Below are 24,940 nucleotides of genomic sequence, written 5' to 3'. Positions count from 1 at the left end.
GGGTGACGAAAGATGAGGCGAGAGGAAGATTTTATCTCATGTTGTCGCGTACCCTGGGGTTCATTTTGGCCCCAAAACCATTGGAGAAAACAGTTATGAAGAGGACATGTTTTTTGTACTATGAGAAGATTTCTGGGATATCTATGGACATTCATATCTATTGCCGATTTTTGTATGACGGAACATCGTCATTAAATGACGAAGTGTGTTTGTGTGTGTCTACATATCACGTCATCTGTGTGGATTTTTCGAACACAGTTTCGCCTAAATCCCATATATCCGAGGCAATACCGTATGAAAAACCCCATTCTCTCGCTTTATAGCACAGTTTACCTTAACAATTAGAAAACAGTCTGTTGGACTAAGGGGCCGACATTTGCCTCAACTCTTCTGTGAATCATATGGGTTTGTCGTGTTTGACGGAACCATTTCGACTTAACGACCATTATTCCGAATTCGATCCCACAAATTGTCTGGGATTCGGTTGCAGGCCCGCGGCGTCAAATTATCTCCCAGTTTTAACGCAAAAGAAGGTAACAAGGACATAGGTTATAGGTGTACATTATTTTCACCAGACAAGGTGATTGCAAAGCTATAAGGCATATGTCTCGTTCCCTAAATTAAACTAGAATGTAGGACAGTTTTACTCACCCAAATGATATACGCTGACCGCTCTCTGTTATCTTGCATCATCATCACAACTGCAACAAAAATAACACACTGTTAAAATAAACAAAGTTGCAAAAACTCTACATTCGCACAAAGGAAATATAGAAGTGCAAGGCATGCTAATAAAACGAGTGGTACAAAATGGGTTATTCATTGCGAAAGGCAAATATCGTCATGTCCTCGCCACCTGTTAAAACATACAAGCCATTACTGGGGACAGCGCCGGGTCGAAGTAGGGTAAAGACGTTGGTTTTCTTCGCATGAACCAATGCCAGGAACTGTGTGAATTGTTTACAAACCCCTGTTTGCGCGCCGCGGACGACCCTTTGATATTGCTGGCGCAGACAAGCAAAGAAGCCTGTTTGTTTAAAGATTAGTGGAGACCGGGGCGCCAAAACCTAAACCGCGTAATTTTGCGCCCAAAAACGCCGCGAAGCGTACAGTTTTTAACCGATATTGCGAGTTTACTACGACGAGCTTCATTACGTCTTGGCGTCAAAGCGCTATGCCCGCCCTGGGTGCCGAATAATTCGCTGTAAAAACAGGCCTTTGTGGCAGTTCTTGAGCGACCGTCACTTGCCAATGGCAACCGACACCCATGTCCCGGCCCATCAAAGCCACTTCATCTTTCATCTTGCCGCATTCCCTGGTCCGCATAATGGAATGTTGCCGTTTCGGGATTGGGTCCCGAACCGCGACATATCAGTTTATGTTGGGGTTTAACCTTGTCTACAGCAACATGCGGATTTGGGTGTTTGCGACACGATGCCGAGAGAAAGCGATTCGAGCCCCGCTCTTGTCGTTGAAGAAAAAGAATTTATTTCGAGGTGCGTTCCAACAGTAATTACTAACATGGAGAACCAGAACAAAAAGCAAAAGTACCAAGGTCAAACTGACGACGATTTCGTTATGCTAATATTCAATGGAATTAGAAACAGTGTTGTTTCAATACCGTAAAGCAAAAACTATAAAGGTTTGATAGAGAGGAGTTCGCAAGGGAGGGTGAATACCGGCGTTGAATCGTTTGGTTTTGCTAGTTTTTTCCTGTATCGATAGCACATGTCACTTTAACAACAGATCATTTTTGCACCTTTTGTGTGTAAACCACAAACTGCTTTTTCAGCCCCAACACAAACTCAACCGGTAAGTTAAACACAAAAGCAACATCACCCAAAACACCCAACCACCAAGGGAAAGAGAGATTCGGAACCTCAAAGCAACCTCCTAAGCTTTGCAAGTAAGCCTAAAAACATCAAAACGTTCGAGCTGGATGGATTGTAATGAAATACGCCGCTTTGTGCCAGAAAGGTCAACGGCTGACCATCGCTCAAATTGCCCCAAATGCGCCTAGTAAGTGCCCGCAGTCCACCAGAAGATAGACGATAAAACAGGTCCAATGCGGACTAGTAAAGGCGTATTGATAGCAGTATAAAGTGAAGGCACTTATAGATTTCTTCTTGATAAAGTGGAAAAGGGAGGGCATGTAAGTACAGCAACCACCAACGCTTTTTCTGCTTTCCGTTTGATCCGCAGGTTACCCCATTGCAACGCCGTATCTACGATTTCGATTCGAGCCCTATCAATTCAGATCGGGTGCCCACGCCGCTGGCACTTTCTCTTGATATGGATTCCCTTCCTTAAAAGATCGATTTTCAGCCGGGCGGTTTGGATCTCGTAGCTCCAACTCGGGATTCGGAAACGTAATAGCGGAAGAGAAAGCTTTGGAGTTGTTTGCCAGGGAGCGTGTTATGGGCCGTGGGAAAGAACAGAATTTTGTGCGATATTTAAGCCTGAATTATCTGTTGTTGTAGTTGTAGATATTTGTATGTTTATGTTAATGTGGTAAGTGTGTGCAAGACATAACTCCTGCAAAGTTGCGTTCAAAAAGTCCACTTCAGCGATCTTACCATCAGAATGACATCACATTCAACAAAACAAAATTATAATACAGTGCAGCGTATAACGAATAAGACGTTGTATACTAATTAAAAATGTTGTGTTTAATCATACAATACACATATCCCAAATATGACGTGACGTATACTGGAACACCTGGACTTAAAATACAAACAAGACACAACGCGATACGACGTACGGACCACGTGTTTGCTCCTTTGACGCACAAAGCTAAGTTTCACTTCCAGCGGTCGCGAGCCAAACAAATAAGCTTGCTTTCTTTGAACGCCTCAGCAAGCCCTGTCCGGACTACGCCTTTTTTCCATTCGCCAGCCGCGTGCCACCTCTTCAGCGTGGATGCGCCTCTGACTCTCGAATTCCCCAGCCATTTGACTGTAGGCTGTTTGCCGCCGTTCACAGACCACTACAGGTCGGAGCTTGAGATAGTGGAGAGCCACGGGGCGTCATTAGGGCGCGGACACCGGGGATCCTCTTTAGAGTCGCGCCGGGTCGCGAACGGCGTGAGCCGGCAAAATCCGCTAATCGAATCCGACGTGCGGCTTATCTCGTGGAGAGGAGGTAAGAAGTGGCCCGAAAATTAGTCCGACTTTATTTGGGCAGCTGGTTATCAGCAAGTTAAAAGTATAGAGTTTTGGACAGCGAGGCAGCACTCCAAGCTATATTTGATATCACAGAAAGGTTTTTAAACGCATGTGGTGTGGGAACAGACAGATAGAAAGATTTTTGTTTACTCAAGTCATGTAAAAGCCGCCGGCGCAGTGATGTAACACCAAGTTGTACATAAAGCCAATGGCAACTTAATGCTAAAGTTTCTGAAATTATCAACAACACGCTGGCAATGCGAACGATCAGAACAATTTAGTAGTTTCGGGTCAAAATTGATTTCATGTCACACCTAAGAAAGGCTGCGGAAGGGCAAAGGTGTCTTTAAACCCGCCACACACGACTGCCAAACCCATACATCAACAACGCCGTGGCATATTTATTGCGATTCAGGGCGCCTGTGAGCGCGAAATAACCGACACGCTCGGCTGCCCTGGCAAACGACGATAATTAAGGGCGAAACCGGATGAAAAAAATTGAAACTTTATTATCGGCATTGCTCTGGAATCCGAAATAATTTTTTCGTCAATTAGAATTGCGGGTGGGCGCCAAACGATCCTCAGTTTTTGTTGCCGATTTTGAGGGGATTGTTTTCGAGGGAGAGCCTTTTACAGCGTTGATTGACTGGAATGGATACGCACAGTGTGGGCATTTTTTGGCAAGTTGTACAATGTTGGCACATTGCCGGGATCAATGCGGGAGTTCAACTTGGAAAAGCGAATTTGGGTTTCTGTCGAAGCGGGAAATATACCGAGGGCGGTTAAGGGCCACACCACCGAGTCAAAGTCCGGACTTAACAAAAGAGTTGATTGTTTATCGCCCGGCGATACTACCGGACCCTCCCGCCAATTGAGATACTGAGCGTGGCCACCGCAGTATGTTGTTCAACCTCCCTTTGACAGCAAGAGATCGTCGGTCGGTTGACCACTTAATAAGACGCAAAAGTTGCGGGAGAAACTTATTTTTGTGGTATTACGATCCAGAAATGCTTGTTTTTATTTGATTGTTTCCCTTTAAAGTTGTTTACTCTAGAAGTTATGGCATGAATCTAGTATTTCCTATCCCACTCAGAAGCCTTACTCTTGCCTCCTTAATTTTGCAGAAATTTTATTACAGGAATAGGCTAAGATGACCTGATTTGAAATAGCTGAAGCAGTCTACCAATCCAGAAGATAAAAAGGAACTTCGAATTAAAAGCGAATCGACACCAGTAGCGACCGATGGTCGATCACGTGTCGACATCTTGCAAATTGGGGCGGAACAAACGATGATTGTGACATCACACTCGTGGCTGACGTCGATTCTACTTTTTATGGCCACTGCCACGATGACAAATTCCAAGCCTTTGCCGACATCATGCACAGGTGAACAACGTTATTTATTAGACTGTTTGACTGTTTTTAAGAACGTCACCTTGTTTTAAACTGCAAAAGGAATTAGTTGAATAAAATAAATGTAATTAGTCATCTCATGTTAATAAAGAAGAAAAAAGTTGTCTACACCAACACACGCAATTTCCTCAAACGGAAAAGTTCTATGTTCGAGTCTCCATGCAATCTGAACGCCACACTGAAACGCAGCTGGGTGCAACCTTGCACTCAAACTTTGCCCTAAAACAACAACTTGACCTTAGCGGTCGGCGCATATCAGCGGCGTTTACCGTCGTAAGAAGCCTGTAATTTCGTGTCGACAAAAGATAAACTCGCCACTCAACCTTCAATCCACGTCGCCTATCTCCGCTAAATTTGCCTCATTTCCTCGGCAAACGTCTCGCCGCATCCGAAACACTGAGCTCCCGGGTAAAGCCTAACGTAAGCAGAATGAGCTGCAGGGTCGCTAGATGGTAAATTGCAAACGATAAGCATATCGCGGTGAGGTAATAGGCCCCCCTTACCCTCTATTTTCCTCATGGAATCTGATCCGCGGTCATTGGGGTTATTTTAAGCCCGGAAAACATTATCTTGTTAGAATTTTGTGTATGTAGGTAATGACTGCAACATTTGCGGCGATATCGGGGTAATACACTCATGGGAATGCAGGGCGATATTGTTTTGCCTACTTTTATGGGGACATGCGACCTTCCCACTGGGAACTGGAATGGGTTCAAGTTGTACTGAACAGATGTTGGATTATACGTTGTATAAGAAAACACCCCCATTGTCCTCATTCAAACCGAATTTACTGTAATGTGCAGAGACTTGTCTTAGAAAGGAACCCAATCAATTTGCATTAATCCCACAATCACACTTCGAAAAACAAGCAACAACGACAGCGGAACATGTAGCCAATGACCACAGATTATTTGTAATTTGCGCTTTCGCAGCCACCCAGGATTTTGCGGCTTTCAATTCAGACGGAGACGTGTACGATGGCCATAGTGTTTACCCCGTCACGTTGACTGACAGTAAAGTGGTCACAACGACGCATTACCAAATCAACGAAGACGCTTTAGGCGTGATGTCAAAAGTTTGTTCGACGAATATTTGGACCAAACACTCGAGTTGACATTCGTAAAGATGATTAGCAAGTTAGGCATGGATGTGAGAACATGGGAAAACAATTTAAAACAAAATTAGCCTGAAAGTGAAGGATCACGGTTTTAGACTTTGATCCTTTTCTGGGTTACAGAAATCTATTTTGAATGGCAAGAAATTAACAAAACTTATTTCGAAATGCCCGACGTCTGTGCTTGACAAATATTGTTAATAGCGAACTAACTTCAAAGCGCCCGATTCCCACGCTTGTGGCTGCGTGCCAGTACAATTTGTGTATCGCGGCAACGTTGGAAAGTTTACAAAGCTCAAAGCGTGCCCCGAGTTGTCTGAATACCCGACGACAGGCGCCTCGATTTCCATGATTTACTGAACCTTTTGCGACGCGCTTCGTGTGTCTCGCGGCTTTGCGAAACTCTCACTACATTTTACTGTGAGATAGATGAAGTAATGCCGGTTGTATCGGACAAAATTGCATCACTCCGAGGTAAAATTGTATGACGTTTTGTTGCTGTTGTGGAATGCCTCTAAACTATATAATTGTTTAAATCGAACGAAAGGCCTACTTTGGGTAATCTTAAAATGGCTTGAAAATCAAACTAAAAAACTGTTTGTCAATGTAATAGCGCTCTACTCGTTTAATTGGTGTCCTAACGACCTCGATTGCGTTTAGGCGTTCCCAAAACTAACAACCGCACTTTAACGGTTCGACAGTAAAGTAGAGTTTGAAATGCAAAACAAACCGCTTTCCAGACCTGTCGCGTGCAGTTAGACTTCCACCTGTGGCAGGTGCAGGAGATTGCCTAAGTCTGTAAGAATATCGGCCATTTGTTATCACAACGTTCCTTGGGTGGTTAAAATTACGTGTGGTTGTTGCTGTCCTGGTTTTAACAGGAAATTCTTCTGCCACTTATGCAACGGTTGACTTTATTCGTCAAATGCATTCTGTGGTGCGAGACGATTACTCACTGTATGTAGTACGTATACACGCCCAACCTTGAAAAAGGAAACAAAACTTAGAGAAGCATCCGATCAAAAATCGAAACAGTTTACCATGCCATAATGTACGCGAGTTAATGAAGCAAACTGCAAAACCTTAATGTCCAGTATCGCATGAACGCTAATGTGGAAATCTGCTTTTATCGACACATCTCAGTTTTTGGGATGCGACACGCGACGAACAATTCAACACAGCTAATAACCCTGGTCGCGCGCCCTACTTAGTACCCCATAAATCAAACCCGTATAAACGCATGTTGAGTCTTGCTTTATGGTGAATCAGTTATCGCACAATCACTCTAGCAGCATGGTTTGTGATACCAAAGAAAGAATGATAGAAGTTTCCTTTGTATCCAGTGTAATTATACCATCAAGATTGTTGCATCCACAAATTTACCTCGAAAGCATTTCGCCGTGTGGCAGACGAAACGTCACAGAAATAAACTTCGTTAATTTTTGCCAGAAGATCAGTTCTGTTGTAAATTACAGCATATCTGTTAGCAATAGTAGGAAAACATTCAACTTTGACCGTGCATGGTTAACATTTGGTTCAACATTTACACGAGGTTTTCATAGTCGAGGCATAACTCGCGTGGAAACTGTGTAAACCGCTTTACTGTGGTGACAAGCAGGCCAAAGTGTCCTAAGACAACTGTTTACAGTCAACGTACTCCCAAACATGTTCAGTTTAGTCCGGGTCTTTGAGGACACAGGAGGAGTTTTAAGTAAAACCACAAGGGTTCATCAAATAGCATCACTTGCCGTCGTCGGGATGATGGATTTGCTTTGGGGTCGCCACCTCGCATGGAATTCCGTACCCAGATAAAGGCAGAATCCGCGCCGCCCTGGCATACTCAGTGGCGCCCGGCGGGCAAAACTGCTGAGGAAGTTTGTACAGCAAAAAGGCTTTGGGGTGATTCGGACCACTATAGTAAGCGCTTTGATACATGTCAGTAACGGCTGCTTGAGAGAACTTCGAATATCCACCCGATAAGGCCTACCACGCGTCTAACTTGGAGGACACTTAACGGCCGGCAAAGGGCCATCGACTGACCGCTACACACCAATACATGTTACTTTGGCGTTTACGATACTTTCGAAAACGGTTTAATATTAAATCCCTATGTCGTGTGAGCACCTTATGGCTAGCATGGTATTAGAAATTACTCCTTTTCACAAATGTCATTATTTCAATGAATAAACATCTTGGACGTAATAATTTTCATAAAACTATACCCCTCCAACGTGATCGCAGATAGCTCAGAAATATAAAATTACTTATATGGACCTGTATTTCAAGGAGCAATTTCTAAATATACAAAAACAACGATTTCAGGCATGTCGCGGCGCCTAAGTGGCCGGAGATGGGGGTTGTTAATTGCGACCACTCCCCGCCCGATTAAGTTTCTCATTCGGGTCCAATTAACGCGGTTTAGACACGGAGATTTTACGATTTACAAATTAGGTATCACACCACTGCGCCCATTCACCCTATTCGAAGCTTATGCGAATCATCAGTAACACGATCTGCTCATGAGCCTTCGCTTTCGAATGCTGTGAGGGTGAAAGACAGACAGAATCAGTTACGAATGATCACGGGTTATGATCTTTCCAAACGTGGAGGTCTTACAACAGCAGGACCAGTTACACATGACCAAGAAAAGTATCTCCATGTTTTCCAAGTGTATTTAGTTGGTTGTACCTCGCAATCCTTACTTCCACAAGAGGCAACGAAACGTTATAGGAGACTTTAAATACACTATGAAAAAGGGCGCGTTAAGCAAGCGTATCGTTATATTGGCATTTCGTAGAATTGCGACATCAAATACCTTTACGAAACACAGGACAAAATAGACATTGCGCTCCATCCACTGAATTAAAAATCCGGTTTATCAGCACGCACCCAACTTATCTCTGGGGCAAGCATCTCGACCAGTGTGCGTGCTTCGGGTCGCAGAGTAGGAGCGCTGACGGAATAACCGCTTCTCCGTCAGGTAGCCGCTGTTTGCTTTGCACTTGGCGTCGGCCAAGCCAGTGATAAACGACCAAGCAGCTGCGCATACTTGCGGCATTGGAGCAGGGATAGTTTTCCAACAAATGCGCGGGAATTGGTCTTCCGAATTACCGCTAATTTTATCACGGGGGCTGTGAGGTAGATATGTTGCGTGTTAATGGTGTGTAAAGTTTGGGGTCGCTACAAAGTAGTTACAGTGCAAATACGCATTTTCATGCCACTTCGTGATCAAAATCACTTCGCATTTCGTTCGTGGTTTTGGATTTCCTCGATATAATTTTCATGGATCCTGCAGGCTGACAAGCAGCTTGTCAGTATTTTTGAAAGATTACCAACACTTGCCCAAAACAGCTGAGAAACAAATTCATCTCTTACCGTTGTGTTTACCAAACAGAATGGATTGCCATTCACTCGTGCTTAACGGGATTTCAGCACAATGCATGCACTTACGGCCACACACCAACCGTTCAAACCATTCCGCTGCCATAACGCCCTATGAAGGGAGGACCCCTTCCGAATATTTGAACAATAAATGGAAGTGGAGTTTCCACAGCTGCCAAACGAATGCATTTCGCTTGAAAAGGCGCGTCCCATATCGCCACCATCTCGAATTCGCAGGGAAAATATCTGTGCAAATAAGCGATCGACAAAGGTAGATTCACTATGTCTGGTTTTTAGTGGTTCGTAGAAGCAACAAAAGCCTAAAACGTTTTCGTGTCGCAGCGAAGAAAAGGTCCCTCGAAACCCCTTGCTTTCCAAACTACGTAAATCGGAAGTTGAACTTCGGTATCTACATATATTGTACGCCAGTGGTTCATATGCAGAAATATAGGTACAGGTTACAAAATCCTTTAAATTAGTTTGAATCCATAGAGAATACCTGAGATAGGAATTTGTTCGTGATTTTTCGTAAACAACCTCCACAATTACCGTAAAGTTATTTTGTCGTTGTTTTGTGACCTAAATCCTCATCTTTCAAAGCGAGTGCTTTTCAATAACTTGTGATGGTGGCAAAGTAAAAGGATTTCGAATCGGTCTCGCGACTTATCTCGCCGAACGTAACAGTTTCAAATGAGGATGCTTAGAAATGCGATTGTGAACCGCACATTCGATACGCCGTTTACCCGCATTCTGAATCGTTGTGCCGCCAATCTGGCGACGTTATGATTGATGCTGGTCATTGGTGAGGACGCAGAATCCTTGGATGTCGTTTTGAATCTTTGGAAATGACCGCTGAACTGAAGGTAGTTTGCGATGAAGGCTAAACTTCAAGGCGATTCCGCTTTGCGAGTGTTTGTGTTTTCTTAACGCGCTGATTTCGGCCATTTGTATTGGCGTAAAGTAAATCGCCATGAACCGGCTTAATCAACTTTTTAAAGATAAATTGACTATCTGCGCAGTAATATAAGAGCAGAATAACTCTTGAACCTAATGCAATGCTGATTGTATTGCAGCACACATAATTGTCAGATGGTTTCCCAAACTATTTGGCTTTCTCAACACGAGCCTCTTTCAGGATTAGCCACGTTATCTCTGAAGAGCCGTTTCAAGGGTATTTTGGGATACACGTTTTAAATCTTTTCTACGAACATACTGTGTTTTTTTGCGCGTACTTCGAAACAAATAAGTAACCAAGACTACGCCCAAAAGTCCTTGCTGTTATTGGAGATCTAGAAGCAAAATAGTAATTGTCGCGGACCAAAAGAAACTGTCTCGAATTTGTTTTCGCATACAGTTTTTGTGAATGGATTTCCAACTATCAACCATATCATACATATTTGCAATTAAACTGGTCAGCAAACATTCACAAACTGTGCACAAACATTCTGGTAAACAACACCTACAACATACAAACGACATGAAAGAGTGGGGAACAAAATAACAGCAGAGGCAAAATACGCTGTCACTCACATTCATCCTAACAAGTGTTTACAAACGCGAGACGGACCGTGTCGACCCAAGTTAGACCCACTCCTATACATACAGACCGGTTTTGGGAAGCCAACCGCCCTTGAAATCGGAAGTATCGATGGCGGAGTGTAGCGTTTTAGTGAAGCGTGGCATAACACCCGTGCCTAATTCGAGCTTAACGATTAGAGACAGCGGTCGATTGTGCCGAAGGGGCGTGTAGGAAACGGCACGTTCTATACAAGTGCCATTGCTAGGTTCGGGAATTGACGAAAAGTCAATTTACGAATTTGCAAACCATTGTTCTAAAAACGCAATACTTACTACCCCTTTCTGCATTATAACAATGTTCTTAAAGTTTTGTTACAGATCATTTTCTGACGATGTATTTAACTTACTTGAGCATGTGTTATGTTTATTTAGTTGACCATTTTTCAAATATTTTGTAGTTGCTGTCCAGGCTAACAAACATGCACACATCTGTGATCATGGAAAAATCATGTGCATGTTCAGTTGAATTGTACGCAAAACAAAAAAGCATCTTTTCGACGTAACAAAAATAGATTGAAAGCGCTTGTTTGCTTGGTGCCGTTTACCAATGCTTTCTGGAACAAATTGCCCCAATTCAAGACCATTTACAGATTACCCCTCATCCTCGATTTATCCTTATTAGAAAATTGGTGGCGTTGATCAAAAAGCTGCGGCCCCAAGGGGCGTTATTGAAATGATACCAGCTAACACAGGGGTGCTTGCTGTACAGAGTCTTGTTGCTTTGAAAGTCTCGACGTTTTGGGACAGGAAAGGGGTTCGAGCAGGCATTTCCGCGTGTCGTTCAGCCCCACTTTTCGTAATGGCCGATTTCGCTTGGGAGTGTTTCTTGTTGTGCAGAAAGACGAACTTATAATTATTTATTCGTTATTCGGTTGTTCTTCTTGTCGCATGGTTTATAGTTTTTTATTGGAAATTTGGTGGGTTTGTGATGTTTCCGATGGCGGTAGTGGTCTAACAAACAACAATGTTTTATAGACACGGGGGTAAGCGACCTTCTGGCCTTGTCGTTGGCTGAATCTTCCCATTTTCCGATCGGCGTGGAAGTATATAAAGACGAAGGAATAACTGGCTACAGGTATAAATCGCACACAATTTAAAATTCTTCTGACCAGTTTAACCCTTTCAACCTTTTTCTTGCATCAGGTTTGATCCCGAAGCCAAACTATTTGGCGTTGACGCCACGGAAGTGATGACTAACTGCGTCTATTTTCCCAGTGAATTTTCCCTCATTCTCACATTCAAAAAACAAAACCGAAGGAACGAAAACGAATTTCTGATGACATTACTTGCCCAGGTGTGAAAACAATAGTTGTAAGAGCCACATATCAAAATTAGTGGTAATAATACCTTTAGACAACAAAGCCAAAAAAAGCTCCAGCAACTTATACAACGAAAATGTTTATTTCCGTTTGGCAAGTCCAGTCCATATATTTATCCGATGTTTAAAATGTATTTTTTTACCCAGAGCCATGTGGGTAATTCAGTCCAACACAACAAAGTTATGCAATTCTAGGATCGGCGAACGATATTTCTAGGGGTGAGATTACAACGCAACCGACTCCATTTCGACTACCTGGCGCATACGATTGATGCACGAGAGTTCGTCACGTTGCAGAGTGATCGACTTGTGGACGGGAACTGGCACACAGTTGTTATTACCGTGACCCGACGTAACGTGAAGTTTACTCTGGACTGCCTGGCACCAGTCAACCAGTAAGTTAGCTGAGGTTTTAATTATTTTATTATGTATACTGTATAGTGGAGTGGAGTGGAGTTGGTGTTAACACCACACAGTGTGTTGCATGGTAAAAAGGAGATGCTAAGTATGAAAGATTAGAAAGTGGCCTGGAATCGACCAACATTCAAGCATCAAATTACACTTTACATTGAGCTCTAATTTCATAGACCACGCGACTCGATATTGCCACATACAGTGACAAACAACCACAAACGAATCCACATCCTAACCACGTCACAAGTCTTAGATTAAATGCAAACGCCCATGCCGCGTCGTCTTGTACACGCAAACGCCCATACTCGGTCGGCGTCCAACCCGCAAATAGGGGATTTGTGGAACCGAGGATAATTACCTAGCGCAAAACCAAGTCGCAGATGGTAAGCCGCCAATTACAAGTGATCCCGTCCACCGTGGGCGGATAACTACGTTTGATGCTCGCAAACCAAACGTCAACAGCCCCAGAACGGGGTAACAGGGAACAGCTGGCCCCCCGCACCCGTGACCCCGCTCTCTGTTTCGTCACAAACACGAGGATTCGGGCGCGTGTTGTCATGGTTCGTCGCGTACGCCTTTCCCTCAGTTTCCTGTCCGAAAACGTGTTGCGGGGACGGGATCGGTAAAAAGTGGTGTTACGTGCTCGCGATTGTAATAAGCGGAATCAGGAAATGTGTATCCACGTTAAAAACTAACAAAGTTTGGCTCAGACAATCACATGCTTGTTATAAGCAGTTATGTATATGTCACGGTACAATTATTGATAAACGAACCAGGCGCGAACCATCAGACTAAACCTTTAACATCAGATGTTTAAACAGATTTATGTTCAAACCGCATTATTATTTCCACTATGTCAATGTACATTTGACACAGTTGCGAATATTCAGTTTTTGGAATATGCTGATATTATAAAAATTTGTCAGTTCTGCCTTTACGCCACAACCAATTTAAACACTAAATACATGAAACCTTATTGTCATAGCTTTGAAACCAGATTACTCCTGTTTGGTGACAATTAATCAGGGTTACATGTTCAGTCACCAATTCTGGGAACCTGGACGTCTATTCAGGTGCAACAGTAATCTATTAGACAACGACGGTGTTTGTTGCATTTCCGCTTCGACTGAGCGAATAAAATGTTTGATCCGTGTTCGGTTCAGCGGCAAGTCACGTTGCTTTGAAATGGCGCTTTTGAAAGGTGGGTGTCACAAGCGGAAAACACGGAAAGGAAGGGGGGGAGGTTTCGAAAGCCTCTGAACTCTGATTTAAGCAGGGTATTGCCAAGACTCTTACGTGAGGTAAAACAAAACAACGTTTTTTTTGTAACGAATGCAACTCTTACAAAAGGTCTGTTTGTTCCCACGATGGGACGGTTTATGTTGCAAAGAATATTTTTAGTTATGTTAATTGGGTTGATTGAAGCCCCTAAAGGATATAAAGAATACTTATTGGATGGTTCCATTGTTGATATTCCAATAAACACTAATTAAGATTAGCAAAAATAGTGTTTTACAATGCGCCAGATATTTGCATCGTTTCGCCACGCAAAACGTCGCCACGTATAAATGCAAATGAAATAAATTGACATTCGGCAAAAGCTTTTGGCCGTTATATCTCCGCAAGAGATTTTTCTGTTGTCACACTGTGGTACAACGTTTTATTCTGCGACTTTCCAGTTCCGACCGCCATCCTGTTTAAATCAACGTTAAACGCGAGTTCATTGATGGCTGATAAAAGTAAGCGTTTAGACATACGCAACGCTTTTGCGGAAAACTTCAACGCACTAAGCATTACAAATGTTCGTGCGCATTTGTCCGACAAGCTTACAGCAGCAGATTATTTGCTACTTACCAAACCACTCACGTGCTACTTAAAAGCACATAAGTCAAACGTGTGAAAATGCTTCATAATTATTGCATAGACGCATAAAAACGCATTTTTAGGAGAGGTTGTCACTCAACGTGTCTTGCAGCAAACATAAAGGATTTACCACAAATGTTGTTTTGAAATGATGTTTTTCATGTTACGGCTGTCGTGTTTAAGTGCTGTATGTCAAATGTGCGGTAGTCCGAAGCAGGCAAGCGTGTTATGTCGGCATTTGAAATTGACAACTTGACGTGTGCTTAAAGTGCGCAGCTGGGCGTTTTTTCATCGGTGGTCGCTTAGAGCAGAAGCTTAAGTATTAAATACATACTTAATGACATTTCGAAATCACTGAATGTGTCCAATCATATGAACAGCCCAAAACACACAGCACCTCAACCAACTACACAGCCTACCGACTTATGCTAAGGCACTTCCGAACTGTCATGCCCTTCCTCGAGGATATTCGATTAAGATACATGACCATGAGAATTTCACCCAAGTCAACTTATCAGTGCAGCTGGTCTGTAGTCAACACAACTTCGCTTACCGAAAGCGGACGCGGAAATGCGATCGTGGCACTTAATGGCATCTCTTGTTGCGGCGTAATCGTGGAAACCGCCCTGACAAAAACGCATTAACGCGTTTTAGGAAAGCAATAAAATCTCAATCGACCCCTAATGTTTGGAAGATCTAAAATAAAACCCGCACAGGAGTTTCCGCAGGACATTCTTAATTTACAGACGGGGGGTTAAAACTTGCTGATTCGTGTAACCAATAACTGAACGCTGAGAGACATACAACGAACCACGTAAGTTATATTCGCAATACTGCGTTCCTTATAAACATTTTCAGTGAATATTTTTAACGAACTAAACACGACTGAAATTGCGCCAGGTCTTTACATGTGACAGATCAGGGTCGCTTATTTGCACTTCCGAGGGACCGTGAACTCCCCATAAAAGTAATCAATCACAATAGGGTCGGAGGCGCCATGCTGCTATCGCGGGAAACGGTCCGTTCGCTTCCCCCAAACAAACGGAACGACGCGTTTTAAGGAAGGGGTTACTTACCAATAAGATTTGATTGATGTGACTAGATTTATAAGCGAATGTGTTGTACTTCAATCTCCCATTGCCAATTTGTTTCATGGTGTTTAGTATACGTTTGGTAAAGGTAGAGTTATGGATTAAGAAGATACGTTGTGATAAAGTTCAACGAATACAAAACGAGAGAATAGCAAAATACAGTCAAGGTGTTGTTCAGCAGTTTTTCACGAACGTGTCTTTCTACACAAGGCAGAGGAACAAAACCATTCCACAACAACTTACGTTAAAAGTAGGGCGGCATAATTTCTATGGGAACAGAGCACGAACGAAACTCGGCTACCGGAGCCTTGGCGGACACAGAGCCCGTGAACTTCCCGAACAGGCATCCAGACCACATGAAAGAAACGAGGCTCTCTGGGGGCGGTAATGGGCGAATTACGGAACTCGTTAGAGTCGCAATTGTGGCTGTTTTGTGCAACACAAGGGGCGAGGCGAACTCGGAAACTACAGAGCGCATAATTCAATAATAACTAGCCTTTTGGTGACCCTGATTCGACCGAGAGCGTGTTTGTAAGGCTAATAGTAAAGGTAGATACGTTGCTTTAATGCTTTAAAGCGTTGTGAGAAAGTTTAGTTCTTAACAAAACGTTAACTGACTTTAATGCAACACTTTCCATGTGGTTCATAGCTTTCAAGTTGGTTTCAGAAACAAATGTGTTGTAGGTTTTATAAAATGTATTGCAACAAAGGCATAACGGTTACAACGATATTTTTTGGAAGAAATAGTGCAGTAAGTTCGTAATACCAACCCCACCTCCGTTCCAACTACATTCATTGTTAAACACCCTGCGTTCCATGAACTGAAGTTTGTCTATACTGTTTTGGCCATGGTTTTTTTCTTTCTTTTGGTTTTTTTGTAGTCTTTGTTTATGAGAATGACTACAATATGGGTGAAAAGGAACCCATACGAAGCCCCACGTGGGTCACATCCCGTCGGGATTTATTATTCATCATAAAAATCTACGCCTTGCCTTAAGAAGTTGAGACGCGCAGTTGCTTCCTGGCGTTAGTTCGCCTAATCTCCCTTTCACGTCGATCTCAATCCGTTCCAACTCCTTCCGAATTCCCAAACATTGCGTCATCTCGGCCTTGGCGAAACAGAAGGCGTCCCGCCGCCCCCAAATCACCGAAAACGCGACGGGGTAAAACAAATTGTCAGAGAAACTATTATGACTCTCTGTCATACCAGGTTTCATCTTATAACATTTATGGGTGACTCAAATGTCTCGTGGGGCCAAAGATCGGAATTACCAAGTCTTGCGAGTGGTCCTTTTTCAGACCAACAACACTATTAAACCTTACTTAGCCCACGTTGATGAATTTCTATACACCCGCCTTCCACTTAACGTAACTTGGGAACATAATCCGACGATACAGACCGAAAGATGAAACCTTAAATTTCGACACAATAACTCCGGTCCTGCCACATATTTTACACGTTTTCGTTGTTTGCCGAAGCCAAGACCTTGGAATCAATATTGTACACATTGTACATACCCTCGGTTTTATTACATACCTTGCAAAGAAAAGATGTGACCAAGTTGATTAAAAACGATGCCATGTTTGCTGTATGTCGTATAAGAGTCACCCAGTTTTGGGAGAAATATAATGTTGACAGACTTGTCCCGGACGAGACACTGATTTCCTCACTTGCAGAACCAGGTGCGTGTCTTATGTGAGGTCGACAACCTACCTTATGTGAGGTCGACAAAAAGCCAATATGTGGAATTCACGCCATGGGAATAAACAACGGCGTGCTGATTTACTAAAATACAGAGCTAATTGTTGCCCGATTTTTTCAACAAACTACGATAAAAAGCATCATGAGGCGACGGCCAGTGCTGGTTCATAGCTATATACCCGTAACGTTGTGAAGGATTTTCGCTAAGATTCATACCGATGTTCAAAATGTTGATTGTCAAATTTGACACCTTCATGTTTTATTACATGGGAGGTCGCCCTGAACGTCGATATTGCCCAAAAATCACTATACCCGCTCGGAAACCACGCAACAGTGCGGAGATGTATTGTGTCGCGGTGTGCGGTAATTCATGGCTGTCAGTATGACAAACCGCCTCGAAATTGTGGCACTTTGTGCGGTTGGCAACAACGACGGGCGGAATGGCATGACGTAATCGTCAGGGACGTGAAAAAACGTTTCACAGTGAGGAACTTCGGATGACATTTGCAAGTCTGACAAGGGAGGATAATTTCAAATTGTCCGATTTTAAGCGTGGGAAATGCGGCAAGTGATTAAACTGGTTGCCAATCAATGCTACCAAGCGCTCTTGAAAGTGAAAGCAGGCCGATATTCCCACTTTGTTCTCTCAAGAATCTTACTTAGTATGTCCAACTCAATAGTTTAGGCAAGGGTTCTCAAATTACTGTTCAACGTAAATGAATATGATAGATAAAACTGATGGAATAGGATTGTAGACGGCGACATTTTATTTCCAAAAATTCGCACGAATCACTTTTGTTCGAGAGTTTTGTAATTGTCCAAAAATAGCGCACCAGAAGCACAAATATCCACTATGTTAATCAGTTCCCCTCTAGGTTCCTAAGGCATGTTATCAGAACCCGATGCGTTCCGAGCAATCAGCAAATCTCTCCCCACTTCAACTTGCCTCGTTTTTAACAATCGCCCTGTGCACGCTTTTGATGTTTCCTGTCAGGCTTTCAGCACCTCTCAATACATCGATCGGGAGCTCTCTGTGTGTCCGTTTGATCACAGCGACCGATGATATTGTCTTACAAGACCGCACATTCTATAGAGTTTTTCCAATGAGATGGATTTTATAATTTTTAGAGCCGAGGAAAAAACGTTCCCAATTTAAATTAATATTTCGGTCTAGTGGGTGGTTATATGTGGTTGTCGTTGTTTATACGGCTGGTGTAATATTATTAGATGAAAAGTGTCCACACAGCAGCGAAAAGATAAAACAAGCTCATTTGCTAGCAAGTGGTTGTGAAAAACAAATTTCAAATTTACGGTACAAACAGAGATTCAAATTTACGCTACGACCAAAATAAGCACAAATTTTTAAACCAGTTACGGTTGTAATTAGTGTTGCTTGTACTTAGATTGTCAAATAAACCAAACATTCTACGGTATTTTAGTTTCCGATACAATGGCCATGTTATTAACAGAATGTTCGCCAGAGTTTTCGTCATGCCCGTGGTGTATCCAAACAAATACGCGGTGTTTGCCATGTCACGAGCCGTTTGTTTAAATAGCTGTCTCGGCCATCGACAATGCAATCATATAACCTCACGCACCCAGGGAGTGGCATTTCGTTGGGCACGCACGCATATAACGAGGAGGGTCCTGAATTACCAAAACCGTCCGGTTATTGTCTAGGCGGTAACCCCGAATGCTATTAACCAAGCGGGCGTAGCTGAACGTATATACAACTACAGTTTTGTTAAGAAGGCACTGCACAACCTTCCTGCGACCCCAATCTGTAACCCACAACTGGATTAGAATTTATCGTCGGCGGCGTTGGGAATTGCGGCGCGCCGTTGGCCTTTTTCAGCCCTCGCGAAAGGCACCGGCGGCCCAAAGGTATCAGTTTCGCGTTTGGCTTTGATATTGAGTACCGGCCTGGCTTGGTTAAGTGGCGCAGGCCAAAACACCCAGGCGGCTTAAGCACTGTCGCGCCCACGGCGTTTTCCCTTCGGTTTGGTATGGAGAAGAGGCGGTGCTGACGCGGTATGTTAATGACCCGGCGGCAGCGGGCTGTTATGTAAACAGGGGGCTTCCCCACGCGTACAATGCCACTCTACGGTTATGTTAAAATTCAAGCGGACAAATTCGGTCACAGAAAAGTGTTCCCAGACGAACGTAAAGCGGAACATTCGTGGGAAGGATAGAATGACTGAAAGCTGGTAAGCGATCGGTATTGTTAGTCTTAAAATTTACTCGTTTCCGATTTGTGAACTAGCGTTTGACGTAAACTCCGTATTGAGTTTGTTGTTGCGGAAATTGAGTGTCGTAAAAAGGAAAGCGAATGGAAAAAATGTTCACATCAAGAAGATACAGTGGTGAACATGAATCTCTAAATGGAGAATTTCACATCGTTCAGACCAAACCAATTCTTTCCGGTTTATCATTCAATCTACAGTAAAACACGTTGTTTTAAGTTAAGTTTAGGCAGTTTTATTATTATTGGATAGCAAGGTGGGTAGGCCGGGACTGCAACACTGCGCTTCAAACAAGGAAATCGTCTGTTTGTATATACAACTTTACTTATATCCAATGGTGAAAAAACGATCCATGCGCTAACCAAAACGGGCAGAATAGTTTACCAACACATCACAAATAATGCATACAGTAAAACCGCATATTTCCGCTCATCATTAACAATGTTTCTATTTCAAACCACACCTTCACTGTGGGAGCGTTCCATGCGTTACCGCCGCGAAACATGAGAATGAAGCTTTTTGGACTATTGCACATTACCTAGTATACGAGTTTACTCAAATGTACGGGTCACAGAATACATGCAAAGATCAATGATTTTGTGCCAACAAATATTGACACCAACAACAAGGAACAAGAATCTCCCATGTAACTAGTGGGTTGGGTATTTTATCTGCAAACAACATGCTAAGAGGCGGAAGGCTTATATTGCATAAAGACGCCCTTTAGGCTTTAGGTATAAGGATAATAACTCTTGAAAGTTTTTTTTCGAATTTCGCATTTTTTCAACCACTTAAAATATTCACAGAAACCTTGATGAGCCATTTCCTTCTAAGATGAACACGCAAGGATCGAGATTCCACATTGCCAGTAGGCGGAGACGGAGAAACAGATTTACGGTACATCGTGTGTAATAAACCGTCATTTCCGAACCAACCATCAACAACTATTATCACTAGTTATTGTTGTAGTGGGCTTACTACTGCCAAACCAATGGTATTTACCAGCCAAAACAAGGCATAGACCAGGTCATTTCCACAAATCGTCACTAATTCTGGTCAAATCACCAAAAAATCAGATAATAATTTACCTTCATAAATTAGTACAAGACGGAAAAGTGGTGTGTGATATACGTTTGATGGACATCTGTCAGTCTGTCAACGGCGACACGATTGATGACAAGCACCTTTTAAGTAAATGTGGGATTGTCGTGAGTTCGAGGGGTTGAGTGAAGTGGTAATACAGTACTGCCGTAAGTGGTTTGATGACACAGATAAACTCCCTGCCCGCGGTCACCCTTTTGCCCACCCCATGGCGCCTCGAACTTCTGTACTTTCACGGAGTGGCGTGTTGGTTCTGTTTACTAGGTCACGTTATGTCTTGCTTTTCATTAAGTTTAAAGTACACAGTTTAAAACAAATACTGTAATATTCACAACTTGGTTACGAACCAAAACGCGGAAAACAATAGTTCGCCCGTCTTACTCATCATCATAACAACTGCACTCTGGCGACAAACCCATCCATTTTTATTTTTCTATTTGTTTGTTTTTTTAAAGGGACTTCTCCGGCAAGTAAAGTTCGTACCCGGTTCAGACGCTTCAATACATTTGTGTTCAAAACCAGAGACCAACATGTTCCCACCTTGGCTTGGAGCTGCAAAAATCGACACGATACGTACGGGATTCACAAAACTCGATAGTGTTCGGTTAAGACGCATAAGTAACCAACTATGATAATATGACTAAACAACTTTCGCAAATAATGCTGCGCATGGTAAAGGCTCGACAGCGTCGATTAGCGGATTATTTTAGCGGATACGTGCACCAGCAACAGGTCTAAATAATTTATCCCTTTTTGTAGCAAAGACCTCTTATTTTATATGCACAGCCTCGCTGCCTGGTACAGCAACAGTACAAATCGACTACCAAGACGAACCTAGAACATGTGGTGACGCAAACGAAGGACAACTTTTGTACAGAAAGTCGCTCGGGCATCTACAGATGTGCGAATCACAGACATGGAAGAGAGTAGCTTCCGGTAATCTTGGCCTACACTTTAAAGTTATAAAATATCTTTGAAATATTTAAAATTGAATAGCGATTGTTAAATTTTTTAGGCGAATTGTTTATCAGCACCCTTAATATACGTAACATTTTTGGGGTATTAAAAACATATCTAAATCTCCAATAGAAATTAGTTGTTCATTTATCAAATAGAAGGTTTTAAACGCAGAAATCGAGTGAAATAAATGTACTTTTTAGCGCCTGAGCGACTGGATTACGTAGTGGACGTCAGCAACGTCATAACAAAGAGCAAAACTTTCGACATTGAAATGTTCCGTATCGCCGGGGAGGGTTTGTTCGCTGCTTTGGCAAATCAGGGTCGAAACAGAAGCATGGATTCCACTATTTACAAATGGAACGAGGAAACAAAGGTTTTCAATCACTTTCAGAGCATCAAAACCGACACAGCGAGAGATTGGGAGTTTTTTACGATAGAAAATGAGGTAATACATTATTTAGAACCGACCACAAACATAGAAAGCACATTCATCCTCAACAAAAGTTACATTAAATTACCCGTGTTCCGTTTAATAGTACATTGGGTGTCCTAGCAAACAAAAGTAAAAAAGTATTGGAAGCAACTGACTAAAAACAAAGCGATTTTACGACATATGCTTAATTCTCAAAAGCTACAACATATTAATTGTGTAAGCTGCATACAGATACTGTTTCGACGTAAAATAATTAAAATATTAATATTTACACTTTGCAGCACTTTTTGGCCGTTGCGAACCAGGGCAACGATGACGCAACGCCATCAGCAAAAAGCGTAATATTTAAGTGGGAACGACGGCGTAGGCTTTTCGTCCCTTTCCAGTACGTGACAACCATGTCTGCACGATGCTGGAAGAGCTTCCAGATAGACGGAGCGCACTATCTCGTCGTCGCTAACTATGCTGGAGGTAATTAACCCAATATGGTACCGTGTACAATAAGAGGTTTTTTTCTGACATTCCTCCAACTAGACCATAGCCCTATGTACATTTACATTTAAAGCAATTTGTGCCACTTTTAGATGAGGGTCAAAGAGAAAAGAGCTGGGTTATGGTGTGGGATCCATATCGGCGCATGTTCACAAAATACCAGGTAAGCAAACGACCGAAGGTTGTTGAAGGAAAAAATTCCAATATTTTACATTACTCTGTTACTCTGTTACTCTGTTACTCTGTTACTCGTAGTCGCTGGATACGGTTGGGGTGTATGACTTTGAATATTTCAACATTGGTACTAATCATTATCTCGTGGCTGCCAACTCCTTCGACGGGTTCAGAACAAACGTGGACAGCGTCGTTTATCACTGGAGGCTTTCAACCTTTGTTCCATTGCGCTACGTCGAGGTAAGAAATTAGGATTAGCACAGACAAAATCTTTTCAAAAAACCTAAAACTTACCTTACTTTCAACGAGACAAGACATAACTATGTTGATTTCATGCTTATAGTAAATATTATCATAAGTTTATTGTCTTTTTTGTATTTCTTGAACACAAATGCATTGTATTCTACAATCTAACTGCTGCCGCCACTTCTGTTTCTGACATAGCCAAATGTTATTGCACCGACAGACCTTTGGCGCCACCGACTGGGAGTATTTCACAATATCGGGCCGACACTATCTAGCGGTCGCAAACTACTACAACACAACAGACGAAGCCAACCCATATCAAGTAGATTCTGCGGTGTACGAGGTTGGACCCGCACTCAGCCAGTTTAACAAGATCCAATCCATTCCAACTCATGGGTAAGAAACTGTCAAATCAACCAAACTGTCTGTTTAGTCCATACACTTGTCTAAGCCACAGTAAGAGAGGAAAATCCCCCATATAACGATTCACAAATAAAAGAAAATGCTACGACAGGCAGTAACTGCAATGAACGCCTTATTGTTGTCAACAATCCTAAAAAAATACTTTTGGCTTGGACGGAAGAAACTACCACAATGGTTAATGGACTGATTTCACTTCTGCAGAGCTCTGGATTTTGAGTTTTTCACTGTGGGGCGCGACTCATATTTGATTGCCGCCAGTTCATCAGATAGCAACAAGAAACACACAAGCACTGTATTCAGGTAACCAAACTTGCAGACGTTGCATTGGCAAATATCTAAAGAAGTCGCACAAGTCCACACAATAAAGCAGTACAGTAGAATTTTGCACAAAGGCAAATCCACTGACTGCGGTTTGACAAAATGAGTACAAATTACAATGCGTATTGTGACGTTTAAATTTCAAGCCTGTTTTAGCAACGCTTTTAAGTCCACTTGTATTAACTTGCTTACCTTTCGGGTTTGATTCTCTCGTTGCCATCACAAGTTGATTTGCTTTTTTGACTAAAGACTCCATGCATCGCGCGTACACAGACAAACATTTTTATCAGGAAATCGCGGGACAAAACGAAAAATGCTTGCGGCAAACTGAAAAAGTTGCTATTGCGCAACACCTTCTCATCGGATTTTGCATTTTTTTTTATTTACAAGGGTAAAACATTTGCTCACAACCACGTGTTCATATTTGTGTTTTATTTTAACATGGACTGAGTAAATATTACTAGTATATCCAATTTGTCCTTTGACCTATTTTCATGTAGTTTTTTGTCAAATTTCAAGTTTGTTTGCTCAATTGCAGGTGGCAGGGCATCGAGCAATTCGTGCCAGTGCACAACATTTCCACAGGCCCCTGTGCTGATTGGGAAAAATTCACGAGCGATTCAGGAGAACATTACCTCGTCTCAGCAAACGTAAATTCCAGAAACAGCAAAGTGCTGCAACTACTAACTTATTGATGTTCTCGCCTCCAGTTACAGGAAATGGGGTTCATGATAACATTTGCATGTGTTCTATCAAAACATATAGATATCGCGAGGTTGGCCAAGGTTGAGTGCCTTAGCACATGCGAGTGATGCTGGAGGTAGTGGGTTTAATAAATTAATGAAAATTACCAGCTATTCGAAAAAAAATCCGGCCACTTTGTTTATCACAAGTTAACAAACACATTATTAGTTCTTACGACCTTTCTATTCGATTGTTTGCTCCATCGCAAATGTATCCCAATTTATTTACAATAATATATTCATTTTTCAACAAAAAATATTTTTATTGTTTTGCTTTTCTATGTGGAAACGTATTACATGTTCCGTGCCGCAAATCCGCATGATATTTTTCAATTCAGCATACCATTATTTTTACTTTATATTTCCTTCATTACCAATGTAACTGCAGCAGATTTGAAATATGTATGCAGGAATATATAAGCTTTTAAAACAAACAAAAAAAACTTCAGAATTTGCAAACGCGCTTCCATTGCTACTTGGTAGCTATAGAATCGGCGGCGGTTGCTGCTTTATTTCTTGTCCTCCTTATGCTTTGTATTTTATTCTCAGGGCCTTGAAACATTCGTATTTTTGACATGTTTTAGTTTTGCAGAAGCACAAAGTTTTGTAGACTTTGCGTTGTTTCTGAACAGCATATGTTTCATTCTTGTCATTTCGCCTTTCAGCATATATTATACGTTTTGATTCTTTGTTTATTTTTTTGAGCCAATAAAACCTCCTTTCGCAGCAGAAAGTGATGTTCCCAAAAGGACGTTGATTTTAAGTC

The 24,940-nt window shown here is 42.3% G+C and overlaps 1 protein-coding gene across 1 annotated transcript; it reads left to right on the top strand.

Moving 5' to 3' along the window:
• Nucleotides 1-4,427: 4,427 nt before the first annotated feature.
• Nucleotides 4,428-24,766, top strand: LOC145913700 (thrombospondin-type laminin G domain and EAR repeat-containing protein-like). The gene is made up of 14 exons (XM_083001445.1): nucleotides 4,428-4,553; nucleotides 11,629-11,728; nucleotides 11,797-11,947; nucleotides 12,167-12,366; nucleotides 20,091-20,181; nucleotides 20,841-20,958; nucleotides 21,172-21,321; nucleotides 21,546-21,790; nucleotides 22,060-22,249; nucleotides 22,363-22,433; nucleotides 22,526-22,684; nucleotides 22,911-23,086; nucleotides 23,315-23,413; nucleotides 23,970-24,766. Exons 1-14 carry the CDS (start codon nucleotides 4,457-4,459, stop codon nucleotides 24,124-24,126), a joined length of 2,004 nt encoding a protein of 667 aa, XP_082857571.1. The 5' UTR covers nucleotides 4,428-4,456; the 3' UTR covers nucleotides 24,127-24,766.
• The last annotated feature ends 174 nt before the right edge of the window (nucleotides 24,767-24,940 follow it).

The sequence above is a fragment of the Ascidia mentula genome, chromosome 9 (assembly GCF_947561715.1).
Source record: "Ascidia mentula chromosome 9, kaAscMent1.1, whole genome shotgun sequence".
In the NCBI taxonomy this organism is placed as follows: domain Eukaryota; kingdom Metazoa; phylum Chordata; class Ascidiacea; order Phlebobranchia; family Ascidiidae; genus Ascidia; species Ascidia mentula.
This window is presented reverse-complemented; position numbering and strand designations above follow the sequence as displayed.